The sequence below is a fragment of the Halichoeres trimaculatus genome, unplaced genomic scaffold, assembly GCF_033239565.1.
Source record: "Halichoeres trimaculatus isolate MK-OKI-2021-1 unplaced genomic scaffold, fHalTri1.1 fHalTri1_scaffold_20, whole genome shotgun sequence".
Lineage (NCBI taxonomy): Eukaryota > Metazoa > Chordata > Actinopteri > Labriformes > Labridae > Halichoeres > Halichoeres trimaculatus.
Window position 1 is genome coordinate 24765271 of NW_027437198.1, and position 18504 is coordinate 24783774.

An 18504-nucleotide genomic window follows, 5' to 3' on the forward strand; every position below is an offset into this window, starting at 1 on the left:
GTGCCAAAAATAATAGTTTTTTTTCTTTCGAGAGTCTAATTTCCTCTTGGCTCTACCTCCCAACATATTTTACAATCCCCGAAAACAATACACAACAACGTCAGCTGTCAATCACTGTTAAACGTGACGCAAAGCCTCGTTTTTAACTTCGTATAACTTATAAAAATGAAACTCTTCAGAAAAAAAAGGACTTGAATACAAAGCAGCCACATGATATCTTCAAATCACCACAACAAGCTGATGTGAGAAACATTTCTACCAGGTGTATTAATTTTTAAAAGTTTGACCACAGCCCATCTGGAATGACTGAGGAGATGGATTTTTTGACCTGTACTGCAGCCAGCCACCAGGGGGAGCAGTTTTTGCGGCGACCTCACTTCGAGCCAAGCAAGATGATGTCAATTTTTTTACAAGTCTATGGTCGTCACAGATGGAAGAAAAATCTGTATGGATATCGGCTAAATCAATGCTAAAATATCGGCATATCGTATATCGTAGCACCTCTGAGGGAATGTGCGTGTGTTTGCAGGGGTCGCTACAATGAGGGTGAGTTCCTGTTTTCAAAGGGCAGGGAAATGCCACAGGAAGCTGGGAGGGGAGGCTTCCTGTTGGTAAACATCCTCCCAGATTAAGTGTATAATTAAAGAGGGTGTTGTGTTTGGCTGCAGGGAGCTCAAACTGGTGGGTGGAGGTTTGAGGGTGTACGCTATCACGACTGTACGAATACGAACATCATCATCTTTTTCTTCTGCTCGCACATCTCCACGCTCATCTACAATCTGACGGCCTTCAGCTGCACCGTCTTCAATCTGAGCGACCCTGAGGCGCTGAATCCAGATCAGCTGGTTTCTCCCTCTGTGTCCGGGCAGAAAAACTCCAACCGTCTCCTTCAGGATATTAGAAACGCTGTTCCCCTGCTTGTCAGAGTTATAAATACATAAACCAGCGTGACCTGCTGCAGGTCTGCATGAACTTTATATCTAATTGATCAGAGGGGCCACACACACAGAAACACACACACACACACATGGTTTCCTGCTGCCTGGCTCAAACAGGGGGTCCATCTGTTTCTCACCACGGTGATGTGACTTCTAAAAACAGACAGGACGAGGTGAGATGGTGAGAGCAGGATGGAGATGAGGAGAAGGGATGGGGGATGAGAGGGGAGCAGCGAGGAGTGGGAGTACAGAGGACTTGGCACGGTTTGAAGCGTTGGTTGTCTGTATCGAGGTGTTTTTTCTTTCTCTTTCTCCAGAGACAATGACCGAGCTCGGCGTGGGTGTGTTTGTTCTAGATATTCTCAACATTTTTATTTTTCATCCGTTTAAAGTGTTATGACTAAAACATGCCCACGACATCATGTCACTTCCTAACAGCTTCAGCGTATTTGTGGCTGCAGAGGAGAGTGACACCACTGAGAGCAGAGGGATGGAGTTGTAAGTGAAAGGGAGAAACACATCTCTTTCTGTTGTTTTGTTTTGTTGAGATGGAGAACATTTTGTGACTGCTTTCAGTTCTTCAAATCACCACAAAAGACAGGAAAAAACTTCTACTTTACATCTTATTTTTTGTCTCATCTTTATAATGTTTCTCTGGTGTGATTAATTAAGAAAAGGCGTGGTTTTCATACAGACCCAATGAGCAGAAACCATCAAATGCGCGTTACATCATGTCCCTACTCATAATTACTCATGGATGACTTATTAAAACCAACACAATTATCGCTTCAAGATGAAAAACACAAATCAGAATCTGCTAAATCTGACTCCACACGTCGTTTTTCTCCTTATAAAATCAGTAAATTCCGGTTTGAGTCTGTGTACGCGCTCCGGGGATAAATAAAGCGACTTAATTGCGGAACAACCTGTTAATCCTCCAAAGTGGAAACGCTTCGCCGTCGTTAAAAGCATCTGTTGTGAAGACGTTAAAGAGTTAAAAATGTCTTTTCGTGGATCTGTCTCCACATTTCATCCGTCCTGTGTCCTGTTCTTACCTGTGTGTGTGGATGATGGTCGAACATGTCCATTTGGATCTCCTGGGTTGAGGTCGAAGGCGTCCTGGACATACTACTTTTCTGTACCATTGATTTAACTTTTTAAAATCTCTTCTCAGCTCCGTGTGTTTATGAAGGTGTCTCCTGACTCATCTTCCGCTCTTTTCTGGGTTTCTTCTCTGAGGGTGAAGCCGCTGGTGTTTCTGAGCTGGCTGATAATATAATGGCAACAGCTGCCTCCCTTCAGCCTATAGCGTTACGAGCTGGCGCACCAGGCTTTTACACTACGGTCAATTTAACAGCACGACGCGAAGTCACTTCCGGTTAGCGCTTTCACAATAAAACCAGAAACGGGTCGACTGGAGGTTTTTTGCTTGTTTCGAAGTAAATGTATTTATCACTTCCTAATATTTTTAAATGCAGTTTTAATGCACATTACTTGGTTATTTTGCTTCCCTTTTCTTTTATTAGTTTAGAAAATTTCCTAGTCATGCTTTCTATCCATTTGTTATTCTCCTCTTCATTTTAAAGTGTTAAATTTGGTTGTTGTACCTATACTTGTAAGTATTTAAGCATTTATAATAGTGTATTTGAATTATTTTACTACATTTAACGTTATCGTCGCTATTTCTGTCTTTTATCCTCATTTTATCCTCTCATATAGAACTTTGATCACAATTTATCTTATTTATTTATTTATTTAATTATTTATTTATTTATTTATGTATCTCTATTTCCCTTTTTTTTTTGTTTTTTTCATTTTTTTGTGGGTTCTTCTCCCGTCATATAAGTCAGGTTGGACCTCCTCATAAGTCTTAGGACTCCTGTTTTTAAGTGCTTTGTAAAATAATGTTTCAAATAGTGCTATAAATAAAGTTTTTTTTTTAAATTATATAATTCTCACTTTTATTATAATAATTATTGATATAATTGTTATAATTAAAATTATTATTCTTATTATTGCTATTATTTTTATTATTATTATTATTATTGATGTTGTTTTTAATAATAATAAAAATAATAAAAATACTATTATTTCATTATCACCATTTTATAACTTTTATTATTTTTTTCAATTATTCTTATTCTTATTAATGCTATTATTATTATTATTATTATTATTATTATTATTATTATTATCATTATTATATTTTTATTATTATTATTGTTTTGATAATAATAATAATAATAATAATAATAATAATAACAATAATAATAAAAATACTATTATTTCATTATCACTATTTTATAACTTTTATTATTTTTTTCAATTACTCTTTTTCTTATTAATGCTATTATTATTATAATTATTATTATTATTATTATTATTATTATTATTATTATTATTATATTTTATTATTATTATTATTATTATTATTATTATTATTATTATTATTATTATTATTATTATTATTATTATTATCAAATAATCCTTTATGCACCCTACAATGGGAAATTTACTGAATCAAAGCAGCAATTATAAGAATTTAAGAATATAAATAAGATTATATAAGAACAAGAATATAATAAGTTTACATATAAATAACGATGTAAAAAAAAAAGGAAGAATATAATATAAAAATGTTACCTATTAAAAAAGAAGGTGTGTAGAGAAATCAATATCCAAGTGCACAGACTGAGAATATTAAATAAAATACATATATGGGACAATATTGCACATGTCAAAGGCTGTAGTGATAAATGCATCAGAAATACAAACAGTTAAAAAACAATTATTGCACGTTAACACAAAAATGTGATTTGTCTTGTTTTTTGTTAAGGGCATTAATAAAAGCTTATGATGGTTTTCATAATGTTGATAATAATGATGATGGAAATGACTGTTCAGAAGGAGACATGCAGTAAAGGAAACCATCTTAAGAGCATAAAATCAATATGTTGAAAAAATTAATCATTCAGCATTTCTTGGGTAAAACAGTATTTTGGTGATTTTGGCAGTGCATGCTCCAGGGAAACAGCTTCACACCATGAAGAGCAGATTTTATCTGAAGTATCTTATGAATAATGTCTGTCTAAATCTGACCCTGAAGAAGCAGCCTGCAGTTATATAAAGAGTCTCTCTCGTTATGTACTCACACTAAAAGTTGTGGTTGCCTGGTTACAACAGAGCAAGTTTAAGTCTGTTCTCAAGCTTTTAATTTGAAGGCAGCTTCCACTTACTTCCTGTTTGTCGTTCCCTTCCTTTGTCCCTCTTGGTGCCTCTCCTGTCCTCGCTGCTCTGACTCCAGCTGGAAGCCGAGGTCCACGCCCCGTGGAGCAGACCCCACCTTCACTTATCGACTGATGAGGAACAACAGAGCGCCGGTGATGGAGGCTGTGAGGACAGATGGACGATCAGGCAGGGACCCGGGTCCCCAGTGTAGACTGGATCAGGAGCCCGGAGGTCCTGTCTTGGGGAATGAGAATGGATCAGCATCTCATGTCTGAAGTCTTTGGATTTCTAGCTCATCAGGCTGATGTGGCCCCAAGTAAAACTGGTAAAAGACCTCAAGGGACCTGTGAACCCTCTTTACCAGCTGATCTAATGTTGAGAGCAGCAGCAGGTGGGGTCCACAGAGTGTTTCAGGGGGGCTGACCTTGGATGCAGAAACATGTCAGTAATTAAAGGTGTTTCAGATGGAGGGGCCCCTTTGTAAGTTATGTTCAGGGTCCAAGGTTGAGATAAAATGGGCTTACAGTGGAGACCCATGCCACCTAAGTTAGGTCTACTGGGATTTTAGATGTACTGAAATATTGTTACAACATATTTTAATCATTACATAAGTTTGAAATCATGGAGGCGCCTGAAAATACAACATTTACATAAAACTATGTCACAATATTCCTACAGATTTAACACCAAACTGACCCATAATGTTGAGTACAACATCTTTAAAACATTGCTTCAGCCATGTTTTAAAGATGTGGTGCATAAAATTTCTTAAAACTCTACTAAATGTCAGGTGGGCCACCTCTGAATTGTCCCTGTGAGAACAATAAATGAGATAGTACAGACAGTGACTCTGAAACACCAGACGCTAAGCTCTGCTGAGAGCCAGGTGATAATTTTCTGTGGGTTTATCACGATGAGCCGCCAAAATAGATCATCACATTAGTCACTTCATCTGAAAATAATTACTACTGTTGCTTTGAGTTTTCTCCTGCTGTATTGTATTAATAATGTTGGTTTAAAGCACAGTCTGGATGAGTCATTATCATTAAAAGCGGAAACTCTTTAACTGTGAATATATCAGGTTAATATGGGTACAGTGCAGACGTGGTGTGTTTTTAATAGATGTATATAAAATGACTAAAACCCTCAGGAAACTCTGAAGAAGTGCTTGATCTCTTGTTGTTTCATGAATTTTCCGAATGAATCATGAGAGCATAATCGCTGAGGTCAAATAGGTCGAGTTTACCAGAATAAACAAATTCACCTTTAGGAAACCGATGACAAACCCCCTCTTGTGGCAACGCTGTGATGTCGTGATCGTAGCTGACACAGTTGCATCAAACACCCACAGGTTCATCCTCTGCGGCTGTGGCTCGAACTTCCATTGAGGAGGTTGCCTGAGTGGGAGGGAGGAAGCCACGATGTTGATCCTCTCTTTAAAATAAGAAAACAAAAAAACAGCTCTGTTTCTTCCTTGCTGAAAACAACTCAAGGTCATCAGGGGAACGCAGAGTTTCCTGTGGTAACTGACAGAGAGTTAACTTTAGCTGTCTTCTGTTTACTGGAACATCTTTGGAGTTCAGTGGGTGCTTTTCTTTGCAGCTAAAGACACGGTCAAATAAACACAACAAATATGCTTTTGCATCAACTCATCTGACTGCTCTGTGCACTTTTGACTCTTTGTTTCTAACTTGTGAGTTGTTTATGAAGCACACAGCAGCAGAAACACATCAGGGATAGTGGGATCTAAGTCTGCTCTGCACAATTTCATCAATCGATGAATTTTAATTTGAATAATTAGCTTGGCTCCTGATGATGCTAATCAGCTGCTGCATTGCAAATAAGCAAAAATCTGTTGAGGGGGGACTATTTTCTGTCCCTGAACAGCAAACTCTTAGCACACTGTGATGGTGTTTGCACTTTTCAGTCTGGGGCCACACTAAAGTTTTCCTTTTATACCAACTTCACATCCATATCAAAAACCAGGGTTCATGAGAGATAAAGAAGAAGAAACAAACTTAAAGTAGGGGTAAATGATTGTTCTGTGATGGTGACGGAGTGTGAAATAAGAGTATCAAATGTTCTGAAAAGTGCATTTCAGGACTACAAAAGGTACCTGAGTAGAAAACCATCCAGTGTCATCGAGGTTGAAACTGTTTTGTTCATTTATTTTAAGCTCACACTTGTGCAGAGAGCAGTTGAAGCAGCGGTAGGAGGTGATCCGGTACTTTGCCTGGGGATGATGATTTCAGCTGGTATTCTGGGTTACCTGAGGTGAAAAAGTCACATAAGAGCCCCTTATGCGCCCACACTGTGAGCGTGTAGTGTTGGCATGGCGATGGAGCTGCTGCTGAAGAGAGACAGGGATGCAGCAATTAAGATTTGAAATGTTAATAAGTAGGCAGTCAGAGCGTTAATTTGCAAGTGTCTTCAGAAATAGGACTTCTCCAATCAGCTCAGTTTACTTTTTTCCTCTTTAAGGCTTGAAATGGTAATTTCCAAATTGATTGCTTTGTACTCTAATGTTTTATTTACATTTTTCACTTCCCTTCACTGTATTAATGAGAGTTTGTTTTTACACTTGTGACTGATAATTTCACGGTTTTAATTACGACTGTCACAACTATAATTGGCCAGTTTTATTAGCACACCATGTACAGCTTGCCGTGGTATTGCAAATTCTTAATACTTCAGTGTTAAAACAATCATGAAAAAAAATTCTTGACATATAAATTATAAACTGAGAGCATATTTGGCATTACAGAATACACCGCAAAGACTCTAGGTCTGTTTTACAACAATTTAGCCCTCTTAGAAATAAAGATAATTAAAAGATAATAACACTCGGGTGGGCAACAGATTTATAAGGGTAAATGCTAAAAATGTCATTATATACACACAGAGGTATCATTTATAAAGTTTTACAGGATCTAATTACGTTGATTCATTTCAGTTTTCAGTTTTTCGTGTGTGTGTGTTTTACTGTGTTTTTGTTAAGAATTTTCTGTTGTTTATTATGTTTCTTTTACGATCTTTTTTACTATCTACTTCCACTTGAAATGTTTTCGAATTCTTATGTCGTTGTGCAATGACAGTAAAGATGTATATTATGCTTTATTTACATGTAAGGTAGGTTGAATTATTATTTTGAGGGGTCAAGACAGAATTATTTATTTATATATATATATATATATATATATATATATATATATATATATATATATATATATATATATATATATATATATATATATATATATATTTAAATCAATCTTTCAATATATTTTAAAAAGAGTTATGAACATAGCACAAAGAAAAATAAATAAATATAAACTTAATATTCCTTAAAAAGCCTTCTAATATTTCATGTTTCTAACATTTCTCGTCTCTTTACTGCCTACATGTGTTAGAACCATAGAACTGGACCACTCCACCCATAATGCACCGCAAAATATCAGACAATACCATTATCTCTCCCGGGAAACTATACTATGAAAACTCTTAGCTTCACTTAACATTTCCCCAACAATGGTGGTTTAATTTCTTTTATAAGATCTAAATATGAACTGTAAAAACGTCTCGTAAAAATAAATGGTCAGTTATAACCTTTTTAAAGATGTTTTTGTATCGTGTTCAGAGATGGACTCTCCCCTAAAATGGTAGCTTCCGACTCGTCTCTCAAACCTTCCTTTTCCTATTGAAGTAGCAGCCATGAGGTACGCTCGCGACTGATAGCACAGCTGAAAACGTTATTTTAATGTGAAAAATGCACATTCCCGTACCCAAAATCCCCAAATTATGAACATTAACTGTCAAATTTAGTGACACTTTAAGTTTAAACATCATTTTGAAGCGCAAAACTAATCTTTTACGTGGAAATGTGTAACACGTTGTAGCAGACAGAGGCCATGTTGTCAGAGCTGGCTGTTAGCTTCATGTTAGCCGTGCGGCTAACAGTTACCGAATAAACTTATTAGTCCTGAAACATGTAGTATGACACATAACTATATAAAAGTGAGAATAACAGACGTTTAATCCTGGTGACTTGTGTCTCACAGCATGCTCAGGCTCCAGAAGAGGCTGGCCTCCAGCGTCCTGCGCTGCGGGAAGAAGAAGGTCTGGTTGGACCCTAACGAGACCAATGAGATCGCCAACGCCAACTCTCGTAAGTACAGCAACAGGTGATCTGATGGAAGTTTGATTAGAGGTGGAGACGCCGGTTTTGTGTCCCTATTCAGTGTGTCACATCTAATGTTGCGGAGACATAACAACCACTCAGTTGTATCTCCACAGAAACTCTACGATCAGCACGCTGTTATATGATGTTACCTCTATAAGTCTGGGGGTTTCTGTGACAAATCTGTAATCACTGATCTGACTCCATGCAGCACTAAGCTAGATGTATGTACTTTATAAACATCAAGGTTTAAGAGTTAGTGTAATATAGTCCCCACTTTGTAGATCAAGAGAATTTGATCAGAAACTTCCTCTTTAACCCCTCTTGCTTTTAAATGCCAACTTTGAGCATGAGCTGTGGTTTCTCTCAGAAGTTTAAAGTCTTTGTTTTTAAGTATGACAGCAGTTGATTATCAGTTAAGTCAATTCTAGCTGGTGTGATGTGCTTTCCTGACACCTCAAGATTTTTATTGTTGGTGTCAATGAAGTGATGCATCCTCACACTTTCCCTGTTTCCTTTCCGTTTCCAGGCCAGCAGATCCGTAAACTGGTGAAGGATGGTCTTATCATCCGCAAACCTGTTACGGTCCACTCCCGGGCCCGCTGCCGCAAGAACACACTCGCTCGTCGTAAGGGAAGACACATGGGAGTCGGTAAGTGACACTGTAACATTTCTGTAACCCTTGTTAAAGAGGTAGTTTGTTGGGATGTCTATAGATGGAGGGTGTGTGTATCAAATCTGACATATTTGCTTGTCTGTCTATTCCACAGGTAAGAGAAAGGGTACAGCCAACGCCCGTATGCCCGAGAAGCTGATTTGGATGCGCCGCATGAGAATTCTGCGTCGTCTCCTGCGTCGCTACAGGGAGGCCAAGAAGATCGACAGGCACATGTAGGTCAAGGATGTAGCTACTGAAAGACTTGCATTTAATTTTTCCAGTATCTCAAATTTTTGTTAAAATGAAGACCAAATTTATGACGATCCAGTTTTTAATACTCTTTGTTTTTGCCTTGGTTTCTCTCCCAGGTACCACAGCCTCTACCTGAGGGCCAAGGGTAACGTGTTCAAGAATAAGCGCATCCTTATGGAGCACATTCACAAGCTGAAGGCAGACAAGGCTCGCAAGAAGCTCCTGGCGTAAGTCTGAACCCAAAGTTTAAGTTTTGATTGATTAAAATTCAGAGAAGTGCAACTATGGCTTTAATTTAATCCCTGAAGTTTTTGATTTAATATCTAATGTAGTAAACACTGTCACAATTTATGCACAGTGTTTCAAACTGTATTTTTTAGACGTGAACTGGTGTGTTTAAGATTAAGATTGAAGATGATTTCACACCGTATGAACTCACCTCTCTCTTTCCACCTCTCCCACAGCGACCAGGCTGAGGCCCGTCGCTCCAAGACAAAGGAGGCTCGCAAGCGCAGAGAGGAGCGTCTCCTGGCCAAGAAGGAGGAGATCATCAAGAACTTGTCCAAGGAGGAGGAGACCAAGAAGTAATCTGGTTCCATCAATCCTGCCTGACTGCCAACCGTCAAGTGCTGACAATAAAAGTGTACATAAAGACAATCTGGGTCTGCTGTACTTTCTTTACTCACAGAGAAACATCCTGATTACGAAGGGGATGTAGATCTGAGAATAGTAGAAGCTATGTTGGTTGGAAATTGGCAAAACCTAAACTTCTAAAAAAAATAAACTTACAGACCTTGTTATGAGAGAAACAGTGAGGTATTGTACATGAACATTTGCTGAAATACTGCAGATATATGCCAGGTTTATGAAATACTCATATTGTTTTATGACACACAGCTCAACTTTAACGCTGCCTGTTTATCCCTAAATCTCAACCACAGTTATCTGCAGCTTTGTTGTTTCAGGACATTTTCTGGTTACTTTATTTCCTGCCCTGTAAAGAAATTAAATCCCCCTATTAGCTCTCTATCAGTACGCTGTGGTGACTTCATGTGACTCTCGTCCAGAACCTGGTTTGATCTGATAGAACAGATAATTTCTCGATCTAATTAGTTTTATTGAAATATTAAATTGGTGGAATATTTGGAGATAAAACAGACTGTACTGTAACAATGAGGGTTTGCTGCCATCTAGTGGTTGTACATGATATATAATATGGGGACTAAAAAACCCCAGAGGAGGATAATTAGGGAGGATGTTTTAGGTTGAAGTTTAGCAGTGAGTAGAGAGGTCAGAGTTTTTCTCTACTGAAAAAGATTTCTGGGATTAATTTTGTAGGAATGGTGGACACTGGAGCTGTACAGGCAAAAAGATAAGTCATGTAAAAACTTCAATCAGTAGTTCTGTTTTGTTTTTCCTCCCTTATATATTTCAATGTCTTTTACATGTTTTTTTTTTGTTAAAAGTTGTTTTCTGACTTATTTAAACTCTGTTTTAGTTTTGATTTTTAGAGTATTTTATTGATGGTTTATTAATGTTTGAACAAAGACAGTAAAGTTTAGAAAAACAGAGCGCAATTCCTTTGATTCTTTTAGAATAGATTAGAATAGAACTTTGTCATTGTAACAAGTACAAGGAAATCACAGCAGCAATCAAGAAAACAAAAGTAAGAAAGTGTATAGAAAGTCCAAAAAGGTCCATAAGAAAATAGATGATGACAGCTTGTTCATCATTGTCCAGTCAGCCAGCCTCCACCTCCACAGGGTCCAGGACTGAGCTTCTTCAGCAGTCTGTTCAGTCTCTGTCTCCTGGATCCTGTCTGCTCACAGCAGGTGAAGCTCTTCCAATGTGGCCTTGGTGTCTGGTGTTAGCTCTGTTAGCCATGTCTGTGAATAGCATATTGCTACTCTGCCTTCTGGTATTCCCTCTGTTGCTGGGTTAGCATGGCTAGCTCATCCATCTTATTGGAGATAGATCTTACGTTCCCAACGATGGATGGAAGGACAGGTCCATGTTGTCACTTATTAACTCACACCTGAGAACCAGCACGTCATCCTCACCTCCTTCTCCTCACCTTGTGGGAAACATCCGGCCTTGCACCAGTTAGCATTGACATGCTACAGGGTGCTAACAACCGAGTTCACATATAAACAATGCAGCCATGGTTACATGTAGGATCTCCAGACAAACACAGGAGAAAAAGTATTAAAAATATCACTGAAGCCACAAAAAGTTTGGTGTCCATGACCAACAAATGAGCCATACAAAGTAATGATCCACCCCAAATACAAAGATTACGAAAAAGAGATGAAAAAATTACAAGAAACGGACAAAGAAGAGAGGTGCTGCAAAAGGCAGCCATAGCCAACAGGGCGGTGCCTAGCAACTTGTGAAGATATTTTGCCATTTCTAATTCTGACTGTGTGTTTTTGTGGCTGAGTTATGCATGCATCATTGCAGATAAATACCTGCAGAAAAGCAACTGCGTCACGTACGCACAAAACACTGTTGAACTCCAGTTTCACATTTAACCACAGCATCTGACAATCGAAAAAAAAAAACACGCCTGTGAGATTGTAGTAGCACATTCTGTTTATATGAATAGTTATCTGTGTGTCATACAGTTCTGCAGAGAGCACCTCCACACTTTTTCCAGACACATGTAGTAGCTGTTGCTGACAGGGTCGGTCACAGACACACAACAGGCAGGCTATTAAAGATCAATTAGTAATCAGATAAGGTAAGGGGGCTCTCATGTCCATTAAAGACCCTACCCAGTCTATAATGGACATGGGTAAATTATGCATGTGTCCCTCTGGATGGGTGTGTTTGCTCAATATCTTTCAGTTTAGTCTGCAGGTGTAAGCAGAGAGTGTGTGAGTGTTGATGTTTGAGCTCATAATCTCTGCAGGTATGAAGTTCACTCAGGCACAGGGGCACCAGGCCTCACCATAAGCAGCTGAGGAATGCATCAGGATCAGCTGTTCTTAAACCACCTGACTGCAGCACTGCCCCCATCTGGCCGTCCAGCGTCCTCCTCCTCCCCCCTGTGGGGCTGGTCTCCAGAAGATGGAAATGACAATAAAAGGGCCCGCAGCTGGAGAGGCAGCGCAAACAGCCCCATCAGGTGACCTAGAGGGTCCAGATCACATGCAAGACCTCATGGGACTGGAAGCTTTTAGGTCAAGCCTCATCAGACGGGCTAACGAGAGGGAAGAGGGCAACAATGCAGCAAAGCATCACATATAAAGGGGAAAGGTTAAGCCCCAGATGAGGTCTTGGGCGATGACTGATGAGTAATTTTTTTTAATCTTTAAGTCTCTTAAAACCTCAAAGTTACTTTATATTTTCTAAGGAGTCATTCTGTGCAACGAATATTCCCACTCAGGAACAAAGTAAACAAAGTAGTTGTTTACTAAAATCGAGCAGATTTATGGATTAGTGATTTCAGCTCCAGGTGAATGTTACTCTGTTTATCTGACTCTAAGACTCATGGGGCCAGAGGGATTTTACAGTTTCAAGATTTCCGTTTTAGGAGAAAAATAAGTCACGCTTTCCTTTTTAATCTGAAAATCTAAGTTTCATTTACGTGCCACTTTTAGGGAAGTCCTGAGTGTCTCAGAAGGCGTTGTTCTCTCTCTCTCTGTCTTTGTGGTGAGGAGGCAGCATGAGGACGGTCGTAAATCTGGATCGTCACCCACTTATGATTTGCATAACCTCTCCCTGCTCAAAAACATCCACAAAAAAACTTTGCATCAGCACACACACACACACACGGAAGTACAAACATACACTGATACACTGACGCTGAGAAGAAGACGTCTGCCTCAGTTAACCAAATACATTTACATGATGCTGCTTCACAAAGAGTTATCTCAGGACATGTAACAAGAAGAGCATTTTTTCACTTTCTTCTTTGTATTAACTAATTAGAAAATTTAAAGCAGCAAAGGGAGAAAAAAACATCTTTTAGTCAGCCTCATAGCTAACTTTTTATGTATTCATATCCTTGAAAACATATTTGTTTGCCACATTAGACCTTTCATTCGAAAATAAACCACTCCTCTTTAATAAAAAAAAAACTGTTTTCAATCACTGTTCTTATTTCCTACAGTGAGGATCACGGATAAACACATTGTCCAAGTCTTAAAGACTAATATTAGAGAGCCTACCAAAAAGTTACTTGGGTGGGTCAAAATTGACCTGTGTGTATTTTTTGTGAGGGGGAAGGCAAAAAAAACCCCAAAACTTTATTTTTCATAAAACCAACTGTTCCGCTCAGAACAGCAAGTGCACTTTGAAAATTAAACCATACGGTTTGTGTGCGAATCTGTGCCTGTGCCAGGTCATTTTTGACCCACAACACCACAAATGCCCCCTTTTTTTTTTTCTTTTTTTTTTTTTTTTTTTGTTGAGGCCTTCAGAATTTACAAAAATGTTGGAATATCTGTGTCTGCATGTTTAAGACATCACAGTAACCAAGCAGTGACAGAAAAGTAGCAAGTTTTATTTTGGCTTCAAGGCAGGATCTGATTCTGAAGTAAAACTTAGCTTTAGCTTTAACCTTTGTACAAGCTGCTGAATGTGAGGATCAAAATTCAAAAGCATCATTAGCCCTGTTTACATGGGTCCAAAATTCCTATTTACAATCAAACTGAAAGGTCAACCAGACTTAAAATGTCTTATGTAAACACCTTAGCCAATCTGATTCACCCGGATCTGATTGTATTTTGGGTCAGATTGTAAAAGGTAGTCTATGCTGATTGATAATCCACTCCATGCTCCTTGTAAACGGTTGAGTGGAGCAGATTGGGTTGATACAGAGGACTGTTTGGTCACATTTGCTCCCTTATACATAAGAGGCACGAAAGTAACGTACGCAGAGCAACACGCTGCAAAAACAAACATGGTGAACAAACAGAAAAACTGGACACAATGAGCATCCCCAACAAAATACGAACGTGGATCTCTTTACTTAAACTTTATGTATATAGATCAAATCAGATTCACTTAATCCGATCGATTTCAATCAGATTGTGGAAAACTACCCATGTAAACGGTGCTACTGATCAAAATACCAAGGTATCTATTGATGGTAGGTTTGGAGGTTTTGATTTTTTGCCAGAGATCAGCTTGTTTTTGTTTTATCTACATTTAAAACCACTTTCAACCCATAAAAGTTTTGTTTAAATTGAAACCAGTTTATAACTGTCAAATCTTGTTCTGGAGTAAGCCCTGACCAATACAGAAAGAAACTGTCGGTATGATAATGGAAATTTGCATTAAAAACTCTAAAAATTCTGGTTTGTATTGTTGATGTAGACAGAAATGAAAGGGGACCCAGGACGGAACCCTGAGGCACACCTTTGGACAGTGTACCCGAGATTGTTCCACCAACTTGCACATGATGTGATCTACCTTGGAGGTAGTTTTCAAGCCATCTGACTGAATGATCCAACAGCCCTGATAAAATCAGTCTATGTGGTTCACTGTGCCAAAGGCCCTTGATGAGACAGTAGAAAGATTGCACAATGCTGCTTGGTCTCTGAAATGTCACTGAAGTCATTAAAAATGTCGATATTATCGAGAAATTCCTTCAATTGCTCACTGATTAAAATCTTTCTAAGGCTTTGGCCAGGACACATAACTCAAGAATGGGCCTGTAATTATTTAAAACGGTGGGATCGTCCCCTTTCAGCAGGGAGTGGGGAAGACAGACCACAGATTTCCAGACCACAGGAATAACATCGGTTTCCAAAGAAAGGTTAAAAATGTGTGTCAAGGGCGGGGCCATGAAAGCAGGGTTCCAGTTTCTCTGGGGCGGCTGATTTTGTTGTGTCCAGCTGCTTGAGGGAATTTATGAACTTGAGAGGTTAATATTTCCCCAAAGGTAAAAGGTCGGTTTGGTAAAACTCGGACAAACATGATCCACAAAGGGAGGATTAAATTGAGAAGAATGAAGAGATTCAACAAAGAACAAAGGGAAACAAAGGGTTTTTTTGAGATGGTTTGGATATCAGACTTCACTGTTTGCATGTCCAAGTATGAAAGCAGAAATGGACATTTAAGGGTGCGGGACAGACAGTTTCAGTGTGCCTCCTCCTTCTTTGGATGTCCATATCGGAGCTAAATGTCATGCCTTTATTGGCACGATCTGGAGCGCAGCTTATTTGACTAACCAAATCACTGTAAGGCTCTTTGCCAGGGAGCTAAAACCTGCTTCAGTCTCACCTATCTGATATTTTTGGGCTTGTTTTTAGTTGATTGATAGTTGGAGTCCAACAAAGACTTCATTCATCTTTACACGGTCTGTTTGATACCGACTAAAACGTCAGCAGCAGCTACCTTCCCTTTTTTTGTTTCATTATGTGCAAATAAAATGAAACCAGACACAAAGTTAGTCTGACAGGAAGCTCTGGGTGCACTCAGGGAAACCCTGATCATCTCATGTTGAGATGGAGGTGAGCCGGTTCAACTTCCTGCCTCTCAAACAAAGCAGCAGCCTCATCCTCATCCCCGCTGGAGAAACGCTGGAGCTGGAGCTGGAGCAGGAGGAGGGGGAGGTCAGTTTTATTAGGTGCTGTTGAGATGACAGTAAAACCTTTTGTGTGTCTGTATGCCTTGTGGTGATGTCACATGGTCGCCTTGGAGGAAGTACTCTGCCCCACATGCTCCCGTGAAGCACGCCGCGTCCGGACTTCCTTTCAAGAGCAGCTGTGGAGGGTCAGCGGGGAAACACGCACGCACGAGAACAATACAAACATGTTTTCAAAGGGGAACTGCTTCATTACACCGTCATTGCCTTTTTCCTCCTCGACTTAAAAACATCTGAATAAATTATCTCAGATTAATCTGATTCTGGTCTGATGCTGAGAAAACAAGACTGAGGACATCCCGTGGGAACGCTGCAGCGTCACAAAAATCTGAATGAAAATCTTTGGCTCCAGAAAGGAAGCCAAAGACAAGACATTAGGATTTGTTCAATTTGACAGACCTTTAGAGAGGAAGCTGTTGTTTTACTTCCTCTTTCTAAAACCACGCTGTCTTTGTCTTTCTTGTGCTGCAGTTTCTGTTTGTGAGAAAATTGTGCTCCACATCTTTGTCTCCACATTCCTGCTTGTGTCTCATGATAGAGGAAATGTCAGGCATGGGTATATTTTTTCCCAGAGGCATGGCCCTCGGGGATAAGCTTTCTTTAATCCTTTATGTGATCAGCAGGACTCATCAAGGAGTAACAAAAACAAGACTTTATTTTCACTGAAACTGACTTTATTTTAAGTCAGTTTCAGCTTTCACGTTTGGTATGCAGGCCTGTGGTGGTTAGCTTACGTTTAAAGCACATTGCACACACAATGTTTTGAGAGACCATGTGACAAACAGTTTCTGTATCAAAGAGCAAAGAGCTTCATGGTTTTATCTACAATAGATGATAATGTGAAAAGATTCCCTGTTCTAAAACCCAAAATGGAAAAACTTCCAACAGTAGTGAAAAAAAGGGACTTGACTCTGTAGTGGAAGTCACTGCATTGGCAAGAAATACGCTGCAAAAAACTAAAATCTTATCAAGTGTTTTTGTCTCAGTTTAAGTAAAAATTGTCTTGGGATGCTTGATATGAGCGAAATTAAACTTATCAGACCAGAAAAATGTTTTGTTTTAAGTTACTTCAAGTCAAAAATGAGGTCTGATTTGCTCCCCCTAAAAATGTCCCCACAAAAGTGGTGATGTGTTCTGCGGTGTGAACATTTCATTGACAAAATATTTGCTGGAATTCCTCCATCTTTTGTTCAGAATCAGCTCCTATCACAGGTAACTGGCTCCACCTCCTTCTCATTCATCCCCGCAGCGTCTCAGCGCTTTAACACAGTCGTACGCTGAGCGTCTTCTGACTTCAGCGGGGAAGCGTGGAGTGGGTTGTTCCACTGTGGAAACTGGACGGTCATTGGATAAACGCTGGGCTTTGTCCCGCCCATCGGATGTTCAGCGTCTCTGGGGGTCTATGAGGCAGTGGGCCGGCCTGGACGCTGGGCTTCTGCATGATGATTGGATGATCTGTCTGAGGCTGAATCCCTTTTTGATTGACAGTGAAATGAGCCAGTCAGTGATCTTGAATTATCGGACCATCTTCTGAGTTGTTCTGGACTGATCCGGAGGCTTTATCGATCCTCAACAAGTTTACCTTTCTTAAAAACGACGAGCGTTGGGTTTAAAGATTCTCTCTCTTTTCACCAATAAGCAGCTACAGCTACAGCTGCGGAGCTTCTCCCCCTGTCACTCACACTTACAGCCTGTCGTAGTTTCACGAAGCAGCTCCAGCTGCTAGCAAGCTGGCACGGAGGGTAGAATTTACGTTTAAATAAATAAACAAATTTATGATGTAGGCTGGAAAAAATTAGCTTCCCCTCCTTGACTGACCAGCAGCCGCTACTGGTTTACTCAGAAACGCTGAGGTACTGAAAACGCTGTAGTGAGCATGCCAAGCCTGTAGCGGGTGCTATAGCTGTCTTGTCCAGAAGCAGCTTTTGGTAGATCTCCACTGAAGTAGAGTTGAGCCAGTCATCCCATTTTGTATAAAGACAGTCAGCAGATTCAGCAGATTGATCGCGACGATTGTAACAACGGTACTGTTGTCATATTGTATGCGCTTGTGCGAAGCGGAGTGTGTCGTCTGCGTTTCCACTGAAAACGCCGGTTTACTGTTCACACGGCAACGGTGTTGGCAGCATTTCAGAAAAATCCCACTATGGATGCCATTTTCTAAAGTTTGCATTTTAGGTCGACAAACGCTGTTTCTGTGAAAATGAAACGTAACAAAACTTTTGCTGTTTTTGTGCCGTTGTTGTGTAAACGGCCCCTTAAAGGCAGGGTTGGCAGTCCTGAAAAACTAGCATGAATTTAAATGTAACATCTTGTCAGGGCTCCGCCTAGCCCCTCCCCTTGGAGCTCCTCCAAAGCAACGCCCCCGCTCACATGCACGGGCGCCACTTTGTGAATGACTGAAAGACGGACTCAGCACATCATCTTATGTTTTACACTACGTCGAGTCATATCTCATTTAGAGGTAAGGAAACACCAAAATGTTAAAACGTAAAGCTAAAAAACAAATAAACAAACGTGACTTTTGTTAGTACTTGCAACTGTCATGCTAGCATTATCCACTTTTTCCTGTGACACGATATCAGGAGTAAAGCTATAATAAAAACAGTACATGTAAATTTTCTCTGGGACTTACTAAATATCACATTTTTTTTTT

At 39.5% G+C, this 18504-nt stretch overlaps 2 protein-coding genes and 1 long non-coding RNA gene across 4 annotated transcripts in view; 1 reads left to right on the forward strand and 2 right to left on the reverse strand.

The window, feature by feature from the left end:
• The window catches only part of cacnb1 (calcium channel, voltage-dependent, beta 1 subunit), a 45125-nt gene extending 42858 nt beyond the window's left edge, over positions 1-2267 (reverse strand). The window contains exon 1 of the mRNA XM_074697485.1: positions 1994-2267. Coding sequence (XP_074553586.1) covers positions 1994-2083 — 90 coding nt within the window. The 5' untranslated portion in view covers positions 2084-2267. The remainder of the gene's footprint in view (positions 1-1993) is intronic.
• Positions 2268-5434: 3167 nt separating this feature from the next.
• LOC141809036 (uncharacterized) lies at positions 5435-8272 on the reverse strand. 2 transcript variants are annotated; one of them, XR_012599978.1, is made up of 3 exons: positions 8196-8272; positions 6348-6435; positions 5435-5600 (listed from the first exon to the last, which is right to left on the reverse strand). It is a non-coding gene; the product is annotated as an uncharacterized LOC141809036 (long non-coding RNA). The 2 variants fall into 2 exon arrangements; XR_012599977.1 differs by having other exon boundaries at positions 6348-6516; positions 8196-8271.
• Positions 7810-9910, forward strand: rpl19 (ribosomal protein L19). Its single transcript, XM_074695840.1, has 6 exons — positions 7810-7882; positions 8225-8331; positions 8873-8995; positions 9114-9234; positions 9370-9480; positions 9718-9910. Exons 1-6 carry the CDS (start codon positions 7878-7880, stop codon positions 9839-9841), a joined length of 591 nt encoding a protein of 196 aa, XP_074551941.1. The 5' UTR covers positions 7810-7877; the 3' UTR covers positions 9842-9910.
• Positions 9911-18504: the final 8594 nt, after the last annotated feature.

Bases quoted from the DNA above. Each gene is read 5' to 3' on its own strand.
- rpl19 (XM_074695840.1), top strand. The intron at 9,235-9,369 runs GTAGGTCAAGGA...TTTCTCTCCCAG, and splicing joins AAGAAGATCGACAGGCACAT to GTACCACAGCCTCTACCTGA. The intron at 9,481-9,717 runs GTAAGTCTGAAC...CCTCTCCCACAG, and splicing joins GCTCGCAAGAAGCTCCTGGC to CGACCAGGCTGAGGCCCGTC.